This window comes from Vigna unguiculata, chromosome 1 (assembly GCF_004118075.2).
Source record: "Vigna unguiculata cultivar IT97K-499-35 chromosome 1, ASM411807v1, whole genome shotgun sequence".
Taxonomy (NCBI): Eukaryota; Viridiplantae; Streptophyta; class Magnoliopsida; order Fabales; family Fabaceae; genus Vigna; species Vigna unguiculata.
The window spans coordinates 40,308,878-40,329,268 of record NC_040279.1 but is presented as its reverse complement, the minus strand read 5'-3'; the positions used below and the strand labels follow the sequence as shown (position 1 = coordinate 40,329,268).

Sequence of the window (20,391 nt, the reverse complement as noted above, 5' to 3'; positions counted from 1 at the left end):
ATGGTAGATATAGTTTATTGATGAACTTTTTATATATAAAAAAAAAGTGACTGGCTGCATATTAATAAATTTAATTTAGATTTAAACTTAAGCAGAAGAAATTTTATCCACACACATGGAAAACTAGACAATCGAAATACTAAATATATAAAATTCAATAAAGATGGTACGTATCGTAATAAATAATTTGAAAAACTCAATGATTTGATATAAATATTTGGGTAAAAAGTTACTTCACTAGATTGCATATTAATCAATAAGAAAAAACTTACTTCTTAATATAATTGGGGATGGAGATTTCTTTCTTCTTTAATTAAAATATTTAGTATTATTTTTTAAATTAATTGTACATTTGAGTCTTTTCCAGGAATTCATTATCTCTGGTTTTAAACCTTAAAGGAATGATAACTCATTTTTTTACTCAATTTTTTTTATTAATATGAGACTTGGATCATACTTTTATATTTTAACACTAAAATAGATGTTAAAATGAGTTATAATCTGTAATTTAATTTGATTTATTATCGATTCAAATTGGGTTGAGTTGACAAAATTTTGTTATTTTTGTAGAGTGGATTGAATTGAACTACGTTCACTTAATTCATAGGTTAAACGGATTCGAGTTGGGTTGAAAGGGAGTTAAAACGAAACCCACCAACAATTACACTATTAATTTTATTTATAATTTTTTTACTATAATTATTTACTACTTATTGTTCCGGTACACCCAATAAGTCTCACATAGGTCAAGCAAAGTTTAAATACTCTTACCTCCCTCCATCTTCTGAGGTGTTTTTTAAAGACAAAACTGTGATGGAGCTCAAATGCTCCAAAACGAACAATATCTCGGTAACACAGTGGTTGTTCCTAAAGATGGTTGTCGGTCGAAATTGGAACAAAAATCATTTTATAAATGGTTTAATATCAATTGACAAATCTCATATTTTTCTAAAACTCATTTTATTTTTATAATCATTTATAAGCTTCATGAAACGTATAAAATTTATTTGAATTTTTGTCTATTTTAAAGATTTTACATTAGCAAAATCCCAAACTATGATCATTGGCCAATTTAGTTTTTTTTTTTCACCTAATGTGTGTTAAAATAATGCTTTGGAGATTACAATGAAACACAAACTTATTATATCGGATGGATTAGTAGGTGACGTGAGCTGTGTTAGATATTTCAGTTGTGCATGTCACGTGCTTCTAATCATATCTCAATTGTTTCTTCTGTATACATTTATAACAGGCATACACATACATAGAAGTTATATCATATATTCCTCATTTCTCATGCCTATGCTTCTTAATTTATCTTTCCAACGTTAATTACAATCTCAATTAGTTGATAAGATAGTTAATTAACGTTGTAGTTTAATTCGAATGATTCGAGCAATGTTGGCACTTGAATTAGAATAAAAATCCTTAGAAAAAAAAGTAAGATTATATATATATATATATATATATATATATATATATATATATATATATATATATATATATATATATATATATATATATATATATATATATATATATATATATATATATATATATATATATATATATATATATATATATATCTGGTGGGTTTTTAGTTTTAGACAAACCGATTTGTTTATATGCCATCACTTAATAAGTTTATCCATTTAATTGAATCGCTATTAACTATTAATCATATTATCATGTATATACATCAAGGGAATATTTAAGAGACATTCATCGGTCAATTTATGTATGTATTTTAATTAAAGTGATTTAAACACCTGTTTGAAAAGAATCCAAGAATGGAGATATTTAATTAAAGTGATTTAAAGTTGCATATTTCAATGATTGTTATTATTCATGATTTAGCACTTTTCTAACCAGGATATACAAATATAAATCTAATTCAATATTACTAAATAATATTTTTGTATATTTTTAATATTTTTTATATTCATAGAGTGAAATTAATATAATATTTATTTATCATGATATTGAATATATTTGATGATATAAAGCATTTAAACAATTAAATATTATTACAAAGGCATCAGTATGGGATATAATATATTGGATAAACTGATATACTTATATAGACGCATATTATTATTCATATAGAGAGAACGACTCCCTAAAACTATTTAACTATTATGAAAAATAAAAATTATAAAAATGCACGTGGTTTATTTGGAGTAATCATGTGAGTATTAACTAATTTAAAATCTTATATATTATTTATTTTTAATATAGGTAATTTGTGTGTAAAAGAAGGCATTGAGATGGAAGAAAAAAAAAATTGGAGGTGAAAAAAAATAAAAAAAAGTGATCCATGTTGAGGAATTAAATATTGAGAGTTGTTTATAAAAAAAGAGTAGAATAAAAAGAGGGATGGATGGAGAGGCAAAGTTGGAGTTTGAAATAAAGAAAAAGGTATAATCGATAAAAGCCAAGTCCAAATTATAGAATTGAAATGCAAGTTGATGATCCACTTGCATGCCCCTGCCTGCGTAACAATACAAACAACTCTCTCTCTACTCATTCACTTCCAATCCCATCTCAAAAGCAAGAAAGAAAGAACCAACAACACAAAATAAGAAAACTCATTTCAACAACAAAACTAATGCAACTTGTACTACAAAATTATTAACACTTTCCCTCTCCAACACCCTCTCACTCTCACTCTCGTATATATCCTTTCCTTTCCTTATTCTACACCGAATCAAACTCATTACTCACCACATAGTGCCAGAGAAACCCAGGGAGATATTTTTACTTTTTCTAATTATTATTATTCTTATTATTATAAATTAAATAATAATAATAATAATAGCAGTTACAATGCCATCCTCCGTTCAGTTGGAAAGGTTCAATCCTATAACCGACGCCGCCACTACCTCTTCCGCTGCAATCGCCAACGGCGTAAACTGCCCCAAACAGTCTCAAGCGACGCCTCCCGCCGCTGCGCGCCGTCTCCTGGTGCCCTCTCTCCCCGACGCGGTGGCGCGGCACCACGCGCGCGTGGCGGGGCCGAACCAGTGCTGCTCCGTGGTCGTCCAGGCGATCAGCGCCCCCGTCTCTGCCGTGTGGGCGGTGGTGCGGCGCTTCGACCACCCGCAGGGCTACAAGAACTTCGTGAAGAGCTGCCACGTCATCACCGGCGACGGCATTCGCGTGGGCGCCGTCCGCGAGGTGAGGGTGGTGTCGGGGCTCCCCGCGGAGTCGAGCACAGAGCGTCTGGAGATCCTGGACGACGAGCGCCACGTGATGAGCTTCAGCGTGGTCGGCGGCGACCACCGGCTGAGGAATTACCGGTCGGTGACGACGCTTCACGCTAGCGGGAACGGGACACTTGTTATGGAGTCGTATGTGGTTGACGTACCGCAGGGTAACACTAAGGAGGAAACGTGCGTGTTCGTGGACACCATCGTACGTTGTAACTTGCAGTCGCTGGCTCAGATCGCTGAAAATAACACCCCAATCTCTGAACACCAAAACTGTTGATCACCACCATTCATTCATTTCCTCTCTCTTTTATTATTTTCTTTTTTATTTTAAACGGGTTGTGTCTTCCGGTTTTTTGTTTCATATTCGGGTTGGAACCTCGATTCAAGCCCGTATTTGGAATTGATATGCATCATGCATGGATGGGTAGATCAGTAGGGTTTTTCGGACGGCAATGGCTGAATCAATCAAACTATGATATGTATATGCATTATGATATATGTTAATGTTCATATGAACCATCTCTTTGATTTCTTTAATTTTCTCATTCTAATCCTTCATTTTTTTTCTATGAAAATATACTATGTCTCAATTTTTGGCTTTCATTTTTTAATTTATGAATTAATTTTGTGTAAATCATTAATTATTCCAAAAAAATAAATTAATAATAATGACTCTCAGAACTACGTTAAAATATAAAGGATGAAAATAAAAAATGAAATTCATAATATAATTTTTTTTCTATTTTCTCTATCTTATCTTGTGTGTGTATTTTGTAAGACCGTAAATAATTATTAATTATCTAATTATCTGCTTTGTATTTGCTTTTATTTAGGTAATTTCTTTCGTGTTTATTAGATATATTTTCTCGATGTATGGAAAATTGATGAGCTGATCTGACACAGGTTAGACCAATACTGGGGGATTCGTCAGCTCCTACACACACTACTGACACACTTCAACTCCACACTATTTTTCTTATATTTATTTATATACTTTTTCTTCAAAACAAGAAAACAACAATTTATTTCAGTTTTCTAAAATTACATAATAAAAACTCAATTATTATTTTTTTCTTCTATTTAAGAAATTCCATGTAATTTAAAAGCTTACTATAAATATATATCTGAGAAAAGTATTGCGGCACTCTCGAACCTTATTTGTAAAAATAAAAGAGTGATGGAAGAATACAATAACTGCCTCCAATGTAAATATTGACACCTAAATCACCCCCTAGTGATCACCAAAATATATAAGAAATGTACGAACGTATAATATGAAAGATTTCGTAATATAATATTTCGAATACTTTATTTATTTATTACTGGATTTGACTTTTGCGTGAGTTTTAGTAAACAATTAATATGAAAAAGAGTAATGGAAATATATTTTTAAAATTGATCACATAATAAAACACGTAAAAAATAATTGAACAGATACATGCATCTACATATACAGAATACAGAAGACATAAGAATTGCATTAGCAAATAGTTGGTTTTAATATTCTCCATTTTGGTTATTTTCTTCTTCCTTTGTTCTAAAGCAAACCATTTGCGATTAGTGACAGTTCATAGAGTACTGGCCGAAGAAGGCGCTGCAAAGTTAGAATAGGAAGTGCGAAAGAAGACGATGGATGTGTAATAAGTGACTGAAAAGTTTGCGCGAATATAGTTTAGCAACAAGTGACGAGGTAAAGTGTGATGCTGGTAATAACAATTGTTATGTATTTGATTCCGCATGTGGAAATGAGAGCATTATCGATATATATGTCTGAAATTTTCTAGGGATCAATGTTTAACACGATGTTTAGATTTAGAGAACAGTACCAAGTTGCTGCCATATATGTACTTCACGTGTTTTCGAAAACTGTGCCTGATATGATTCATTGTTAGTGGGTCTAAAGCCATCAATCCACCATTGTGACCTTTGCCTCAAAGCTTGAATTTTTCTACTTTCAAATGGCTACCAACTACCAACCATTTCAATTTACCTTTTTTTTTTTATAATAAAATTCGCATGCAAATTGATTTTATTTTAAGTGGACAATGCATTTATTCTCATTTAATATAGACTGTATCATAGTTTTGACTTATAGAAAATTATAAGAATAAATAGGTTCGAGCAATGGAACTTGTACTTTAAGAAACAATGTATACTTTCATTTTTAAAGTCAACAAAATACACTTATCAAAAATTTTAATTAAAACCAAATATTAAGATTACACTAAATTATATACATAGGGAGAGAGAGAATTAGTGTTTTAGTTCATAACAACTTTTCAAACTTTTGGTTTTCATATCTCTGACTTTTTTATAACAAATAATTTTGTTCATATATATTTTTTTAACAAATATAAGTCTACAAAACTAATATTTTTCTTCTCATACAGAGACCAAATCTGGTATATTTGCAAAAGATATAACGCCTGTAACTAATGTTTTAAAAATAAAGTAAAAAATCATAAAATCGTCGAGAACTGATACTACTATTATTATAAATTATGAAATCATTAAAATCTTAATTGTTAATTTTTTTATAATTAACTTGTATCTTCGAATGTATCACTTTAAGTTAAATTCATCTTTACACGTTTATCTTTTAAATTTTTAAAATTTAAAGAATTAAAAAAGCATTCTTATCTTCTTTGGTTTTTTATAAGTATGTAATGTAAGAGTATATTTGTGTCATGGTTAACACGAATTATTCAAACTTCTCACTATTACACTGACTGCATTACTCTCTTTTTTTTTTTGGCAGAGACTGCTTGTTAAATTACAAAGCGACACATTCTTTACAATTTTTTTAAAATTACATACGACTATAGCATTAGATGAAAGAAATAATTGTTATTTTCAGAAACTTTAGATATACAAACTTTTTTTCCTAACACAATTTATTTTACATTATTAAAATATTTTGACATTTTCATCATGCAACCTTTATTTCTTTATCTCTCTACCCACCGGACATTTTCTTAAATTATAGTAATTAAGTCTGGGCCGAAAGTTTTACCGAAACAGATGATATGATATTTGTGATCTTTCAAAAGTAAATTAGCATAATCAGCCAAATAAAGAAAGGGAACGTTAAGCGTGGAAATCGGTGTGAAACCGTGGGCATGGGCATTTACAAGTTGCGTTTTTTTTTTCTTCTTCAAATTTACAACTTGCTCTGAAGCTTCTTTATGCTTTCTTTGGATAGGGATGAAAAATGGAATATTGATTTGTAGTTATTTGGAGAAAAAAAAAATTGATTGTAAAATAATTTCATTGTCATTGAAAGATACTATATTTGATTATAAAAATATAATTAAATTAACAATAACAAACAATTGATAATAAAGTATTTTAATCTTAATTGAAGGACACTACATTTGATTATAAAATTCATTGATATAGATGAATGGTTTAATTAAATTAATGAAGATGTGTAGGTTGATTTTAAGTATAATATTGCAATTGTTTCAAGGTGTATCTTTTAAAATTTAAATATTTTAAAAAAAAATGAATTTAGTTGAGAAAATAAAAAAATAAATTATTTTTTAAAATATTAACTTTTAATAATATTTATTATAAAAAAATTAAAAATATTAGATTTAGAAATAATTTAGTAATCTACTAAACAATTTCCCACAAATCTCAACTTTCTATCCGATATTTTATTTTCTCTTTCAAAAAATTTCTTACAACTCATCTTGAATCAATACCCTTAAATTTCATATATAGAGTAGATAATGTGTACAAAAGAAATCATTAATTTTGTCGGCCCCAAATTGTACTCATGTACGTATTAGCCAAAGGATAAACCTGATACTAAAAAAAATAATTTAAAATAATTTAAAATAATTTAAAAAAGAGATTTGTGATGATAGCCATGCACGTATTATGGAACATATAATATTAAAAAAATTGTAGAATGAAGGTTTGAAGTGCAACTTGGTATGGATGAATTAAAGTTGTTTGAGAGACAATGCATGTCAAGTTGTTGTTGTTTACCATACCATAGCCATTATTCTCTCTCATTATGTTATTAATATATATGATTATATAAATGTAAGTTGAGGTGGGAAGGGATAGAAGGAAGTACAAGTTGGGTTGCAAGTGGGAATTCAAAACCATTATTTAATGTTTGCTGAACCTTACCTTGTTTTCTTCTATGTACATGAGTACTGTTGCAAAACTATTTTACTGCACAAAGACTTCGTCAAATGTACAATAATTAATTTTTCCTCTGCTAAACTGTTTTACTTACTCATCAAAAGATTCCTCTTTCGACTTTCACAGTGTCTCGTATAGACTGTGATGTTTGATTCTTAGATTAAACGCGTGTTCTTTGGTCAAAAGTTACAGTTTGATTCCTGTGCTGTAATTCTCATTAATTCGTTGGTTTTACTTTAGCCATATACTTCAGCTTTATCAAGAGATCGTGCTTATTAATCATTTCTATGTGCCAATATCTTCCACTAATTTTCATGCCCTTTTGGCTATCTTAGTGCTCATGTAATATGATAGGTTATTTACGAACCTCTTTCTATTTACTTTGTATATAAGCTCTCACTTATTTAATATTTTATCAAAGACATTCAAGGAAAATTATGTATTATCTACGTACACAATTTTATCTATGCTATAACAAAAGTTTGTTATCAATTTCAATTTTCTAGTTTATCGACAAATTATCGATACTAAAAAGATCAAAGATTGTCATTACAGTGGTCGTCAATACATTTTATTACCGGATAGTGAAATTTGTTGATAATTATTGATTGTTATAAATTTATCAGTAAATATTTTCGGTAATTATCAATGAATTTTGACCATTGATCAAATTCGAAATTGAGACTTTTTTTTCTTCTTTATCTTTCTCAACTCTTCCTCTTCTCTTCCACATCGCACCTCCACCTCCACCATCGTCTCCTCCTCCTCCTCTTTCTCTCCTCTTCTTTTCATATTCCTCCTTCTCCTCTTCCAACTGTGGTTGTCTGGTTGTCATCGAAGTTGCATTTGTACACTTTCACTACTTTCACCGTCACTAGTGCTAACTTCTCCTTATCCTCCTCCTACTTCTCTTCTTCTTCTCAACCATCTCCCCCTCAAAATATAAAAAAATCTCACAAGACTTGGAGTTGTTATAACTGTAATTCAAGTTCAATATGTTAGTTAGTTGGTCTTGTAAATAAAATAGTTACTCTATAAATCGAGTATTGGTCTCTCTGTCACATTGATGATGATGCAATATAATTCATGTACACTTTGTGTGCATATTTGTGCTGATTTTAGTTTCTCTGTAGTTTTGTATATCTCTATCATAGCAACTCAAACAAATTTGTCACTAAATTTACTAATGGAAAAATTTATCAGTAATAAATATTATAAGTTACCAATGAAATTTATTAACAGAATTAATCGTTGAAATATTATTGACAAAAATAGTTATTGGTAATACAAATTCTAATTTATCAACACATAATATTTGTTTTTAGAATCCTGTTGATAATTTGAATTTATTGATGAATTTATTTATGTCAGTAATTACGAAAACTTTTATAATGAGAAAAGTAAATGAAACTTATTAAACATATGGTAATGTCAATTTTAAATTAATCTCTCAGACTTTTTCACCTTATATTGTTTTCATTCTTTCAAATCGATTTCACCAATAAATTGCAAAATCAATTTATATAATAAGTTAATACTTTATAAGTTGATTTTGATTTTAGATGTTGAACGTGATTTTTAACATATATCATATTAATCTTCTTCACTTAAAAGGTTTTCTAAAGTAAAAAGTAATTATCCTTATTCTGATGTTTATTAGAATCAGGTAAATGAATGTTTCAGTTAGTAAAAATTGATAAAGGTTTTCATGTTTGAAATTATGATTAGAAATAGATATGTGTGTTATTATAAATGATAGGAAGAGTTAATTAATAATTTGGTCATATATTTAGGTTAATGATCATAGAAATGCTATAAAGATTAGCTCAAAAGAATGAAATGGTTTGGAATTTTAATAAATATTAATGTTGGTCTTTTAACATTAAATTTTCCGAAAACCAGAAATCACTGGTTTCATAATTAATTCTACTAAATGCTATATCTATCTCTGGACCACACCCACTCTAACGTGTTCATCGATATGCTCTCACTTTCAAATCAAAATTCAAAACACCATTATTGTTTTTAGGTGTTTTCCCATCCCAATTCTGATTGGGAGACATCTACATCTGTTATCACTTTTCTTAAGATGTACATCATACTTCAAAGCAATAATCGAGATTTTTAAATTTTTTTTATAAATCTTTAAGGTTGTGTTCTTTTGAGAAGAAGGATTAGAAGGAGAGAGAGAGGAAGAGATCGAATGTATGAAAGGGTGAAATTGATGTTAGTTCTTTTAAATGATTCAAAGATGATTTTAGAGTAGATTAGAAAATGAAGTATGTGAAAGTTTGTGACTGAATTGACTGATGTGATATATTAAAATAAAATTAATAGAAAAAAAAGTTACATTACCAAAATGTCACTATTGTTATAGATAATATAAAATTATATATAAATAATTTAAAATTATATATAAGTAATTTAAAATTATTTTATAAATTTTATTGAATGATTGAAAATATAAAAAAAATTTATAAAAAATGAATAATACAATATATTTTGTATAATAAATTTAATATATAAGGTGGAAAATAATTAATTTACATGGAAACTCTTTTTATTTTTAATAGTAATTTTATAAGTAATAATTTTTTATTATAACCATAATAATTATTATTACCGTTAACATAGAATTAAGAAAGTGAACTAAAATCACCACCTGTATTGATTTTAACTACTAAATCAGATGTAACAAAAATTAAATAATGAAGGGTAATTTGATAAATCTAGGTGTATCACCTTCTAATCTCACTCTAGATGGTGAGATTAAATTTTCAGTCCATCCCTCTAATAATCTCATCCCATCACCTTTTATCACTTCCAAAATAATACACTACTTACCTCCTAATTATCTCTTTCCATTCCTTATAAATAGTATATCCACCCAAAAAAACACAGTCTAAAGGTTTTATGATATATATGAATTATTTCCAAAAATATTTTAATTTAATTAATCTATTTTGATTTTACAGTAATTATTGAATACTTTCAATTGTTATGATAAAACACACACCCACACACACATTTTTCCTCTTATATATTTGATTTCACACTAACTATAGTTAAAAGAGACGTTCACAGCAATTCAGTTAAACTATATGTGTTAACATTGTGCTAAAAATAATTCACTCAACTTGGTATGTACAATCTGCTCCTTCTTCAATGTTAACTATTATTATACATAAATCCTCTCTTCTTCTTTTTTCTATTAATTCGTTCTCTTCTACGCCCTATTAAGGAAAAAATAACTTAGCAAACAAAAGTTCATTCCAAGTGTCTTGAAGTCCTGGCAAACACCAGTGCACACAATCAGCGTAGCTAGCAGGGTTAGCTAGTTGCTCTGAAGTCAATGGGTTCCACTGCTTCTTGTAAATTGATGTGTGTGCATCTTTTCGATAGTTGGAAAGTTGAGTAATGTTGAGAAAAGTTATGGGTACTTTCGATTTTCCAAACACTTCTCCAATTACTTGCATTATGGTTTTTTTAGAATCAGAACCCCAATATGCAGGATCATCAATTGGTGTTGTTTCATTGTAGCAATTCCCTTCTGATTCACCTCCCCACTCTATGCTTCTGCAATTTTTGTAGACGTGAATATGTAACAAATTCTTTTTAGTATATATTTTATATGTGTGTGAACCATACTCACTTTGCATGAGAAGGTGACATGCTGGTGAAGAATACTCTTGTCTTGTTGGAGTCCATGTTCACCTTCACCCATCTAACCATACTTTTCATAGCCATACGATAAGCATCTTCTGTTGACATCTCAACGCTCTTTCTTACTTCATCGTTAAAAGATCCAAGCCTAAGAGTTTGAGAAAACTTTAGGGCAAAGAAAAGAAAATAATTGGTTGAATAAAGAAAAGTGGAGAAGCATACAAGATCTTCATCTTGGATCCAGTTATCCACCAAAGATAAGTGTTGAATACGATAATGTCAGCACCTTTCCAGTGACGACCATGAGTGTTGATTGAACCTTTTCGCACTATTCTATCAGTTACCCTATGAATCACTGCATTATCGGAGTTTGATTCAAGTAGAAAAGGTGCCCAATAGAACTCGATTGTGGCGTTGTATTCCTAGTTAAATACAACACGATGAACACGATGAACAAATAGAAAAAAGAAAAAAAACATAATTATAAGTAAAGAGTGAGAAATATATAATTAAGTACCTTGGCTCTAAAGATAGTGAGGGAACCAAGGGTTTCCATGGATTTGGCATGTTCAGGAATGAGGTGATGGAGAAGACATATCAAAGAAACATATTGACCTCGGTTGAGGGAGTCTCCAACAAACATCATCCTCTTCCCACGAAGCTTCTCCAGCATTAAACTTGCATCGAATCTGTTGTTCATAAAAATGTGTTATCTTCATCTTAAATAAATGAATTAAGATTACTTTGAGCTTTCAGTGGATAAAGTGTAAAGTGTAAATCATGACATGACTATGAAAATTGTATAGTTTGATTTTCTCGTAAGTGTGACCTTAGAAATTCAAATACTGTTAATTTGTTCATTTATTATATGGTTGCAATATCAAAATTAATTTTAGCTGTTTTTTTTTACTTGAACTTTGGAATGGGACATTTTAATTTTATGCGTGCCCAACTTTTTCTGGAGCTTCTAATTGAAAAAGCGAAGCTAGACCAAACACATTTTGAAAAAGGTTTTTAAGAAATTAAGTTCTTTATTTCTTTTTATAATAGAACAAGTGACTTTAAAAAAAAGTAAGTTAGTTTCTATGAGAACTCTAACTTTGCTCACCCTTGTTGAGTGTGCTCACTTTGCGTACAAGCTAAGAGAAGTTTTTCTATTGAAAACATGAGTTTTTGCAGTAAAAAATTTATCAAATAATTAAGGGTTAAATATGTTTTTGTCCCTCAAGTTTCAGCGAAATTTAGAATTAGTCCCTCATCAAAACTTTTGACCAATTTAGTCCTTCATCTTTTAAAATGCGTGAATTTAATCCTTTTAATCAAATTTTGTTAAGTTTATCTGATGTTTCAAGCGCATTTCATGATAGTATTTAAATTATTTACACTTTTTGACACATTTTTTCTTCAATATTAACTTAAATACTATCATGAAATGTGCTTGAAATGTCAGATAAACTTAACAAAATTTGATTAAAATGACTAAATTCACGCATTTTGAAAGATGAAAGACTAAATTGGTATAAAGTTTTAATGAGGAACTAATTCCAAAATTCACTTAAACATGAGAGACCAAAAACATATTTAACCCAATAATTAATTTCGATAATTAATTTTTAAATTTAAAGTAACCTTGAAAAAAAAAAAAACTGGGCAAACATGGTCTTACAAAATTTTTTGCATACTAAATTTTGGTGTAACCTACCATTTTAATCACCTTAAAGAAAACTGGTTCATTTGTTGCATTAAAGAAGATATTAATATAGTGTCTCCATATTTTATCATTGGAAACTTTTGCAGTCTTATCTGTACAAATCCTTCTTAATGATATGTGTCTGATATGAATGAGGCAGATGAATTTGGTTTCCTTTTAAGATAAAATAAAAGCTACATATAGCCCTCTCCCTCATTAACTAGCATCCATTCCATTGTGGAAAATATGTGGTTCTTGTTTTCTTACATTAATTATTAAACGTAAACTTAACTTCAAAGACCCTACCAAATAAATCAACCCAACGCTTATAATTCTTAGTTTCCACCACTATCGAGCAAATAATCATTATAGATTTTATTAAGAAGGTAAAACGTAGCCAAAACTTCAGAATTTTAATTTTCTGTTTCAAACTACCAATAATTATCAACCCGAAACCGTCCAAATAAGGGCTTAAAAAATCAACTTCTAATTAATTAAATTAATATGTAAAATATCACAAAACATCAAAATATCTTGAAATCTGAGTTGTCTAACTGAGGCATCCTAAAACCTAATGCATTTTCGGACAATCGAGTTTTGATTTTATCTCAAAATAAATACATGTTTAAATTCATATAGTTTATATTAATTGTAACTATATTTTAATTTTTCAATTTGACTATATATGATATTAAGATTAATATATTTATGTGAGGAATTCACTCTATTTTAAGAAATGCACTTTAAACATTACCTAATATTTCAAAATAATAAGATTATATTTACACTACTTATATATGGAACATTTTTCTTATGTATAATAATGAATATGAAATCTTTAACATCTATGTCTCAAGCATAAAAATAAACATAAATAGTGATCTAATAACAAGGGATGATATGATCAATCTACAAACATCAAATTTTGTTAGATAAATTTTAAATAATTATGATATTATTTTAAGAATTTAAATCTAATTCAATCTTATATAATTAAGGTTTAAATACCTTTTTTGTCCTCATTTTCGTAATGTTTGTTACGCATAGTCCTCATTTTGACAGAATGATTAAAATGATCATCATTCTTACCGAATGTTTAAACTTGTCCTCATTTTCGCAATTCGTGTTTTATTTGGTCCTTTTTTTTGTAACGTCGTTTAAATCGAGCATTGTACATGTGGTACGGTTTGTATTAGGGTGTGTTACGTGTACTGTACATATGGCTAACTAATGTTAATTTTCCAATTTAGTAGAAATTTTGCAATTAGGGAAATTTTTTCATCTTCAACCTTTTTTAGCTCAGATTTGCAGAGGAAGCAGCTAATACTTGCCATTTCATCATTGGATTGCAGTTGTGCTCTTCATTTCAATTTTCCAATTAATCATCATCAACGAGGTAAGTGGGTTAACTTGTCCCACACCTGTACAATACACGTAACACACCCTAATACAAACCGTGTCACCTGTACAGTACTCGTTGATAATGATTAATTGGAAAATTGAAATGAAGAGCACAACTGCAATCCAATGATGAAATGACAAGTATTAGTTGCTTCCTCTGCAAATCCGAGCTCAAGAAAGACGAAGATGAAAAAATTTCTCTAATTACAAAATTTTCCCTAAATTGAAAAATTAACGTTAATTAGCCATATGTACACTACACATAACACACCTAATACAAATCGTGCTACTTGTACAATGCTCCGTTAATGATTTAAACAGTCTTATAGAAAAGGATCAAACAAAACACGAATTGTGAAAATGATGACCATTTTAAACATTCGGTAGAAATGATAACCATTTTACACATTCTGTCAAAATGATGACCATCCGCAACAAACACTACGAAAATGATAACCAAAAAGGTATTTAAGCCTATAATTAACTATCTAAGTGAGATTTACACTAATTATTCTTATCACTAATTAACTTTAATAAATTCTTTAACCAAAAATTTGTGGCATTTGGATCCGATTGATTTAATGTGGTTTTTTCTGTAAAAATATTTAAAATTTTGGACAAGGATGGAGTTAAAGATGTCCTTGCAACACCTTTAGTCCCACCAATGGCAAAACAGAGCTATAACTACAAGTGTCCAACTCCACCATCATTGCATGGCTTAATAGGTACAAAATTGTTGGTGCCAACCATTCAATTATGATTCAATAAATGAGCAGTTACGTTACGATTTCAATATTCACAGCGTTCAACAACCACACCCTCTCACACCGACAACTTGGACCCGACAAAAAACACAACACACACTTTTTAACATTCTGCTTTCTAGCTATTTCCAAATTACCAGAACAATAAAACAAAAAAAAATGTTAAAAAAAATAGCGAAGCACTTACGTGGGAAGATCGCAACCGTGAGGTTGCCATCGCCATCGTTGATACTCCTTCTCAGGCCGACCGTGTTCTTGACATGTTAACTGGGGCTGTATGTAGGGACAATCCGATTCCTCGTACAGTGGGCGAGTCAACTCGTCGCGTACCCACCTTCCCCGGAACACGTCACACCCTACTTCTTCCTCTCTTTCGGTTTCTGTCGTGTTTCCTTCATTTGAAGACCCAAGAACATGAAATAACAAGAACAAGAAAATGGAGATGATAATAAGAAAAAGAAAGAAGGAGTGAAACTCACGGGGTGTGGAGAAGAAGAGGGTTTGTGTTTGTTCCTTAGAGTGAGGGTGTGGATGAAAAATGAAGAGGAAGTCATGGCCACAGAGGATCGCAGCGAAGAGAATGAAAGCTAAGAGGGTGAAGAGGTAAGAAGAGGAGCGAGGCTTCACTCTCAGAAGTGAGAGGAAGGAAGAAGAAGAAGAAGGTGCCTTCATCGAATTTTGCATCCATAAACTGTTCTTTTCATTCTTCTATCACCAACCTACAACAATCGTTTTAGTTCAGAAGCCATGGTCCTGGAGTTCTGGTTAAAATATCATTATCGTAAAATATACTACTTTCTAAGAGAACAGAAGTTTCTATCTAAACCAATCACCCTCCGTGATCTCCGCCACATATCAAATTTATTTTTTTATACTATTTTTGTTTTTATTTATCCCTCATTTTCAAAGCAGAAAATAATATTAATTCTTTTTTGTCAACTCGATATTAATTTTCACGTAATCTTTCATTAAAATATATTTCTTTGTATATTTACTTATTACGATGTAAAAATTAAAGAAAAAGAGATTACGGCCGTTTTTGTTTGTGCAAATTTTGTTGATAAATCAACTGTATTCTTTGAAAGACTGGTGAAAAGAAAAGTCTTACTATGTGTTTAATGTGTTCACTGTACAAGAAGAAAGAAAAAAAAAAAAATAAAGACGATATTTAAGAAAAATTATTTGACATAACTCTCCTCTCTATTTTTTTTTTCTTTCCCTCTTTCCTATCCTTTTCTTCTTATTCCAACTGTTTTCTATCTAATAAAAAAACAGTACAATCCATTGGTGCTTTTTTCAAACTCAAAATTTCGTTAGTTAGAAAAATATATTTTGACACCCACTTTTTTATTATACTCATTTCACAACCACTTTAAAACAAAAAGTAGAATATTAAAACCATTTATAGCAGCAGTTTAAATGTAAGAGAAAATTGATAGTGTCATGAAATATATGTGGTTATTTTTCTGAATTAGGGTTTGTTGGAGAATACTAGGTAGAGGGTGAACAGGTGTTAGGTAACGTTGCATTTCGTATTCACATGGACACCACAACAATGGTGATCCTGCAGGCTATAATTCACATATTTAAGTTATCATTACTTTTTTAGAGTTAAATATTTTTTTATTCCTTAATTTTTATTAAATTTTAAAATTAGTTTATTTTAAAATTTTGAATTAATTTAGTTTTTGTCTTTTGAAATACATGAATTTAGTCATTTTAATCAAATTTTGTTAGATTTATTTGATATTTTGTACGTATTTCAGGATTGTATTTGAGTTGTTTATACTATTTGACACATCTTTTCTTATTTGTTAAGTCAAACACTATTATGAAACACGCTTAAAATGTCAAATAAATTTAACAAAATTTAATTAAAAAGACTAAATCTAATATTTTGAAAGATAAAAACTAAATTGGTCTAAAGTTTCTAAATATATTAATTCTAAAATTTACTAAAAGTTAAGAGAAAAAACATATTTAACCATATCTTTTTGTGTCAACTAAAATAACAATACCAATAAGTAGTCAACTTTATAATAATCCCTATCAGTTACCATACATTTTCTAACTTGGTTGTATTTCACGTTACTTCTTTTAAAACTTATCCACATAAAAAAAATATATTTCATTGTCATGTGTTTTATCTACATAATCAATATTAAATTATTAAATATATTAACTATGATTCATTGATCTTAATTAGGTCGATAGGAACCATGTAAATTGTGCATTTTTTTTCGAAAGTATTCACAATTCACTAAATACACAAAAAAAAATCAAACTCGAACAAAATATAATTTGAAATTTAAAATACTCAAAAAAATATTAAAACATATAAATAAACAAAAGGTTTTGAATATTGTTCAACAGAAATTACATCACATGACATAGTTCATCTTATTTAAAATATGTCTAAGAAACATTACATAGAACATAAAACCAAGGACTAAATACATATCGCAAACCAACAAACCCAACTACTCTCATAATCACAATTATAGAGTATGGTCGAAACATAGAAAAATGACAACAAACATGGAGGGTATATTGAGAACATAGAGTGTTATCATAGAAAGCATGTGAGAGGAAAAGATGTTAAATAGAGAGAAGATGCGATCTATTATTACCTGGGAAAGCAATGGACAAAAGTATAAGGTTTTAAATCATATTATACATTCAACATTAATTATATAACTATATTGATAATCCTATTAACTAGCCATATGACAAATTTATAATATACATAATTAGGTGTAATTTTTATTTTATAGATTAATTTTGTAAATTGCACTACAATAATTTTTTTTATTAGTGACTAATTTTAGGAATAAAAAATAATTAATTACTATAATAATTAATTTAGATATTAATTTATAAATTAAAAATTATATTACCTAAAATAGTTTTTATTGGTAATGTTTCCGCTGGTGTGATAGGAAGATGGATATACAGTAGACACTTACATTTGGTTGTAAAATGATCTGAGGGTGTAGATATCCGTGAAAGAGAGATGGGCGTATAAGAGTGTTTAGTGGTCATTTTAGTTATTCAACTTCCACTAATTTGTACGAGGACTAATTTTAATTTTTTATGTCCTCAACTTAATTATACAATTTTCACTAAATCAAAATTACTAATATTAATAACACAAATAATAATAATAATAATAATAATAATAATAATTAATATATCCAAAATTAATATAACAAAAAAAATTATAATAATTATAGAAATAAATTCAAATAAATTTTATTTTTTCATTACAAATAATAAATTCAATTTCTTTTTAATATAATTTTCATTACTCACATTTTAATTTATTTCACATTTTTTCACAAGAGTAAATTGGTAATTATCTACTTTTATCAATTAAAATATTTTTTAATCTATTAAATTTATCACAAACTTTTCCTTCAAATTTCTTCCTCCATCCATTCAAATCTCTTAATCCAAGTAACTCCACAATTCACTTTCCATCTCCTCGTATCAATCCACTTACTCTTTCTCCCAAATCTTCTCCCCAATCTAAATACTACCTAGGAGTGATAAAACGGGTTGGTCTTAGCCCGTGTTAAAAGGGACATGTTGAGTTGAAGATTTCAACCCGTCAACCTGTTCTGTTTCGTTCTGCTCGATCTGTCAATTTGACGGACCAAAATGCGAACCAGTTTGTCCGGTGTGTTGATTTGTTTTATAAAAAATAAAATAAAAATAATTAAAAAGATTATTTTTATATTATATTTTTTAAATGTATAAATATATATAATATTATTGTAATTTAAATCATTAACACCTACAAATTAAGTCTCAATTATCATTTATAATTGAGTAATTTAATATGTAAATATAATAATTATTTTAAATTATCTAATTAAAAACATTAACTAATCAATTAAAAGTTAAAAAATATTTTATTGGATTAAATATGCGTTTAATATTAATATATATGTATGTAAAACAAATTTAAAACATAAAAAAAAATAATCAAATTTTGAAAAGAAATTTAAAAGGTTAAGAAAATTGAAAAAAAGAAGAAAAAAAACTTACGGTCAGTCCAGTCCGACTTAATATTGATGATTGTGCGCCATAATTTATAAATTTATTAATTATTAAATAAAGTGACATGATAATAATATAAGTTTGTAGTATGTATTTTTTTTTCTTTGTTGTTATATATACTACTGATGAATTTGGTTTGAAAAAAACGTTTGATTGAGTATGAAAAATATGTTTGGTATTTATCATAGAATCAATAGTTTAACTTTACTTAGTTAGAAGTCGAGATTTAAGACAGTTTATATTCTTTTATTTTATCATTCACCTAGGTGTCTTTTAAGGTAAAAACATAACAAAGTCAACATTTTAAAATAAACAATATCTCAAATGTATAATAATTGACAAAGACTCTATCATTAAATTTGAGATCAAAACATTGATACCTACTCAAAAAAATTTATGACAAGACGAAACTCAATTACACATACTAAAAAAAAAAAAAAACTGTATTCACAAAATATTTACTAAGAAAAATGCAACTCTTCTAATAAATATTGTAAATGTTTTCATAACACACAATTATCTGAGTCTTTCACGCACTAAAATTTTTTTATTGAGCTTCAATAGTAAATAAATATGTTGAAAATCTCAATTTAATTAAAAGTATCTCCATTGTAATCAGGTACATATATGTGTCATTTTTCTCATAAGAGGCATAAAATATTTAGTTGAACTAATATTTTTCTCATATATCCCGATAAAGGCTTGGTAATGTAAACTTGACGTTTATTTTCTATAAGATGAGAAATACTAAAGGCATACACATCATTCAAACTTGCTAAATTATTGGGTGATGAGACCCAAATCAAACTTTGTTAATCTCAAAGAGCCTTTTTCACAAGCACAAATTCCATCATAACAATCAAACGCAGTTCATTAAGACTGTGTTTAGATATTTAATATAGAAGACAAATGAAATAAAAAGAAACAAAGTATTTGATTGATTGATTTTTCTGTGATACAATAATAAAAGAAAAATCTTGCCAGTACAAGCATTGGCTTTCAAAGACTTCTTGGTTCGCTTCGTGGCTTATCGTTCCGACTCAATCGTAATGATGATCAATCAATGAAGCACAAAAGTCATAAACTCTAGAAATCTATCGCACGTCACGTCATCATGTGATGTGAGTACACCCACAAGGAAGAATTAGAGTTGCGTGAAATCAAAGGAAAAGATGGGTTTGCATTTATTGGATTGGCCTCATGTGGCGTATAATAACCCTTATCTTATGCACTTGTTGTTCATTTTATCTTCTCCTTGAATTATAGTTGCTTTATAGGGGCTTTGCCACTCCTTGTAACCAAAAAACAAAACAAAACAAAAGCAGAAATGGAGGCTTGTTGACAGCTAAGTCGTCACTGTCAATCTTTATTTGTCTTAGAATCTTCTTTATCAGAATTATCATAAGAAATATAAGTCACACCTATTTGATGTGGCCACAAA

The 20,391-nt window shown here is 28.8% G+C and overlaps 2 protein-coding genes across 3 annotated transcripts; one reads left to right on the top strand and one right to left on the bottom strand.

Annotated features, from left to right (window-relative positions):
* Positions 1–2,502: 2,502 nt before the first annotated feature.
* On the top strand, positions 2,503–3,749 carry LOC114177664 (abscisic acid receptor PYL4-like). The gene has a single exon (XM_028063112.1). The coding sequence runs from the start codon at positions 2,827–2,829 to the stop codon at positions 3,487–3,489; it is 663 nt and encodes a 220-aa protein (XP_027918913.1). The 5' UTR covers positions 2,503–2,826; the 3' UTR covers positions 3,490–3,749.
* Positions 3,750–10,457: 6,708 nt separating this feature from the next.
* LOC114172202 (protein trichome birefringence-like 33) lies at positions 10,458–15,676 on the bottom strand. Of its 2 annotated transcripts, none has more exons than XM_028057161.1 (6): positions 15,368–15,676; positions 15,076–15,268; positions 11,551–11,722; positions 11,256–11,455; positions 11,023–11,181; positions 10,458–10,946 (listed from the first exon to the last, which is right to left on the bottom strand). In XM_028057161.1, exons 1-6 carry the CDS (start codon positions 15,570–15,572, stop codon positions 10,607–10,609), a joined length of 1,269 nt encoding a protein of 422 aa, XP_027912962.1. In that variant the 5' UTR covers positions 15,573–15,676; the 3' UTR covers positions 10,458–10,606. The 2 variants fall into 2 exon arrangements, with proteins under 2 accessions (XP_027912962.1, XP_027912763.1); XM_028056962.1 differs by having other exon boundaries at positions 15,076–15,280; positions 15,368–15,673.
* Positions 15,677–20,391: the final 4,715 nt, after the last annotated feature.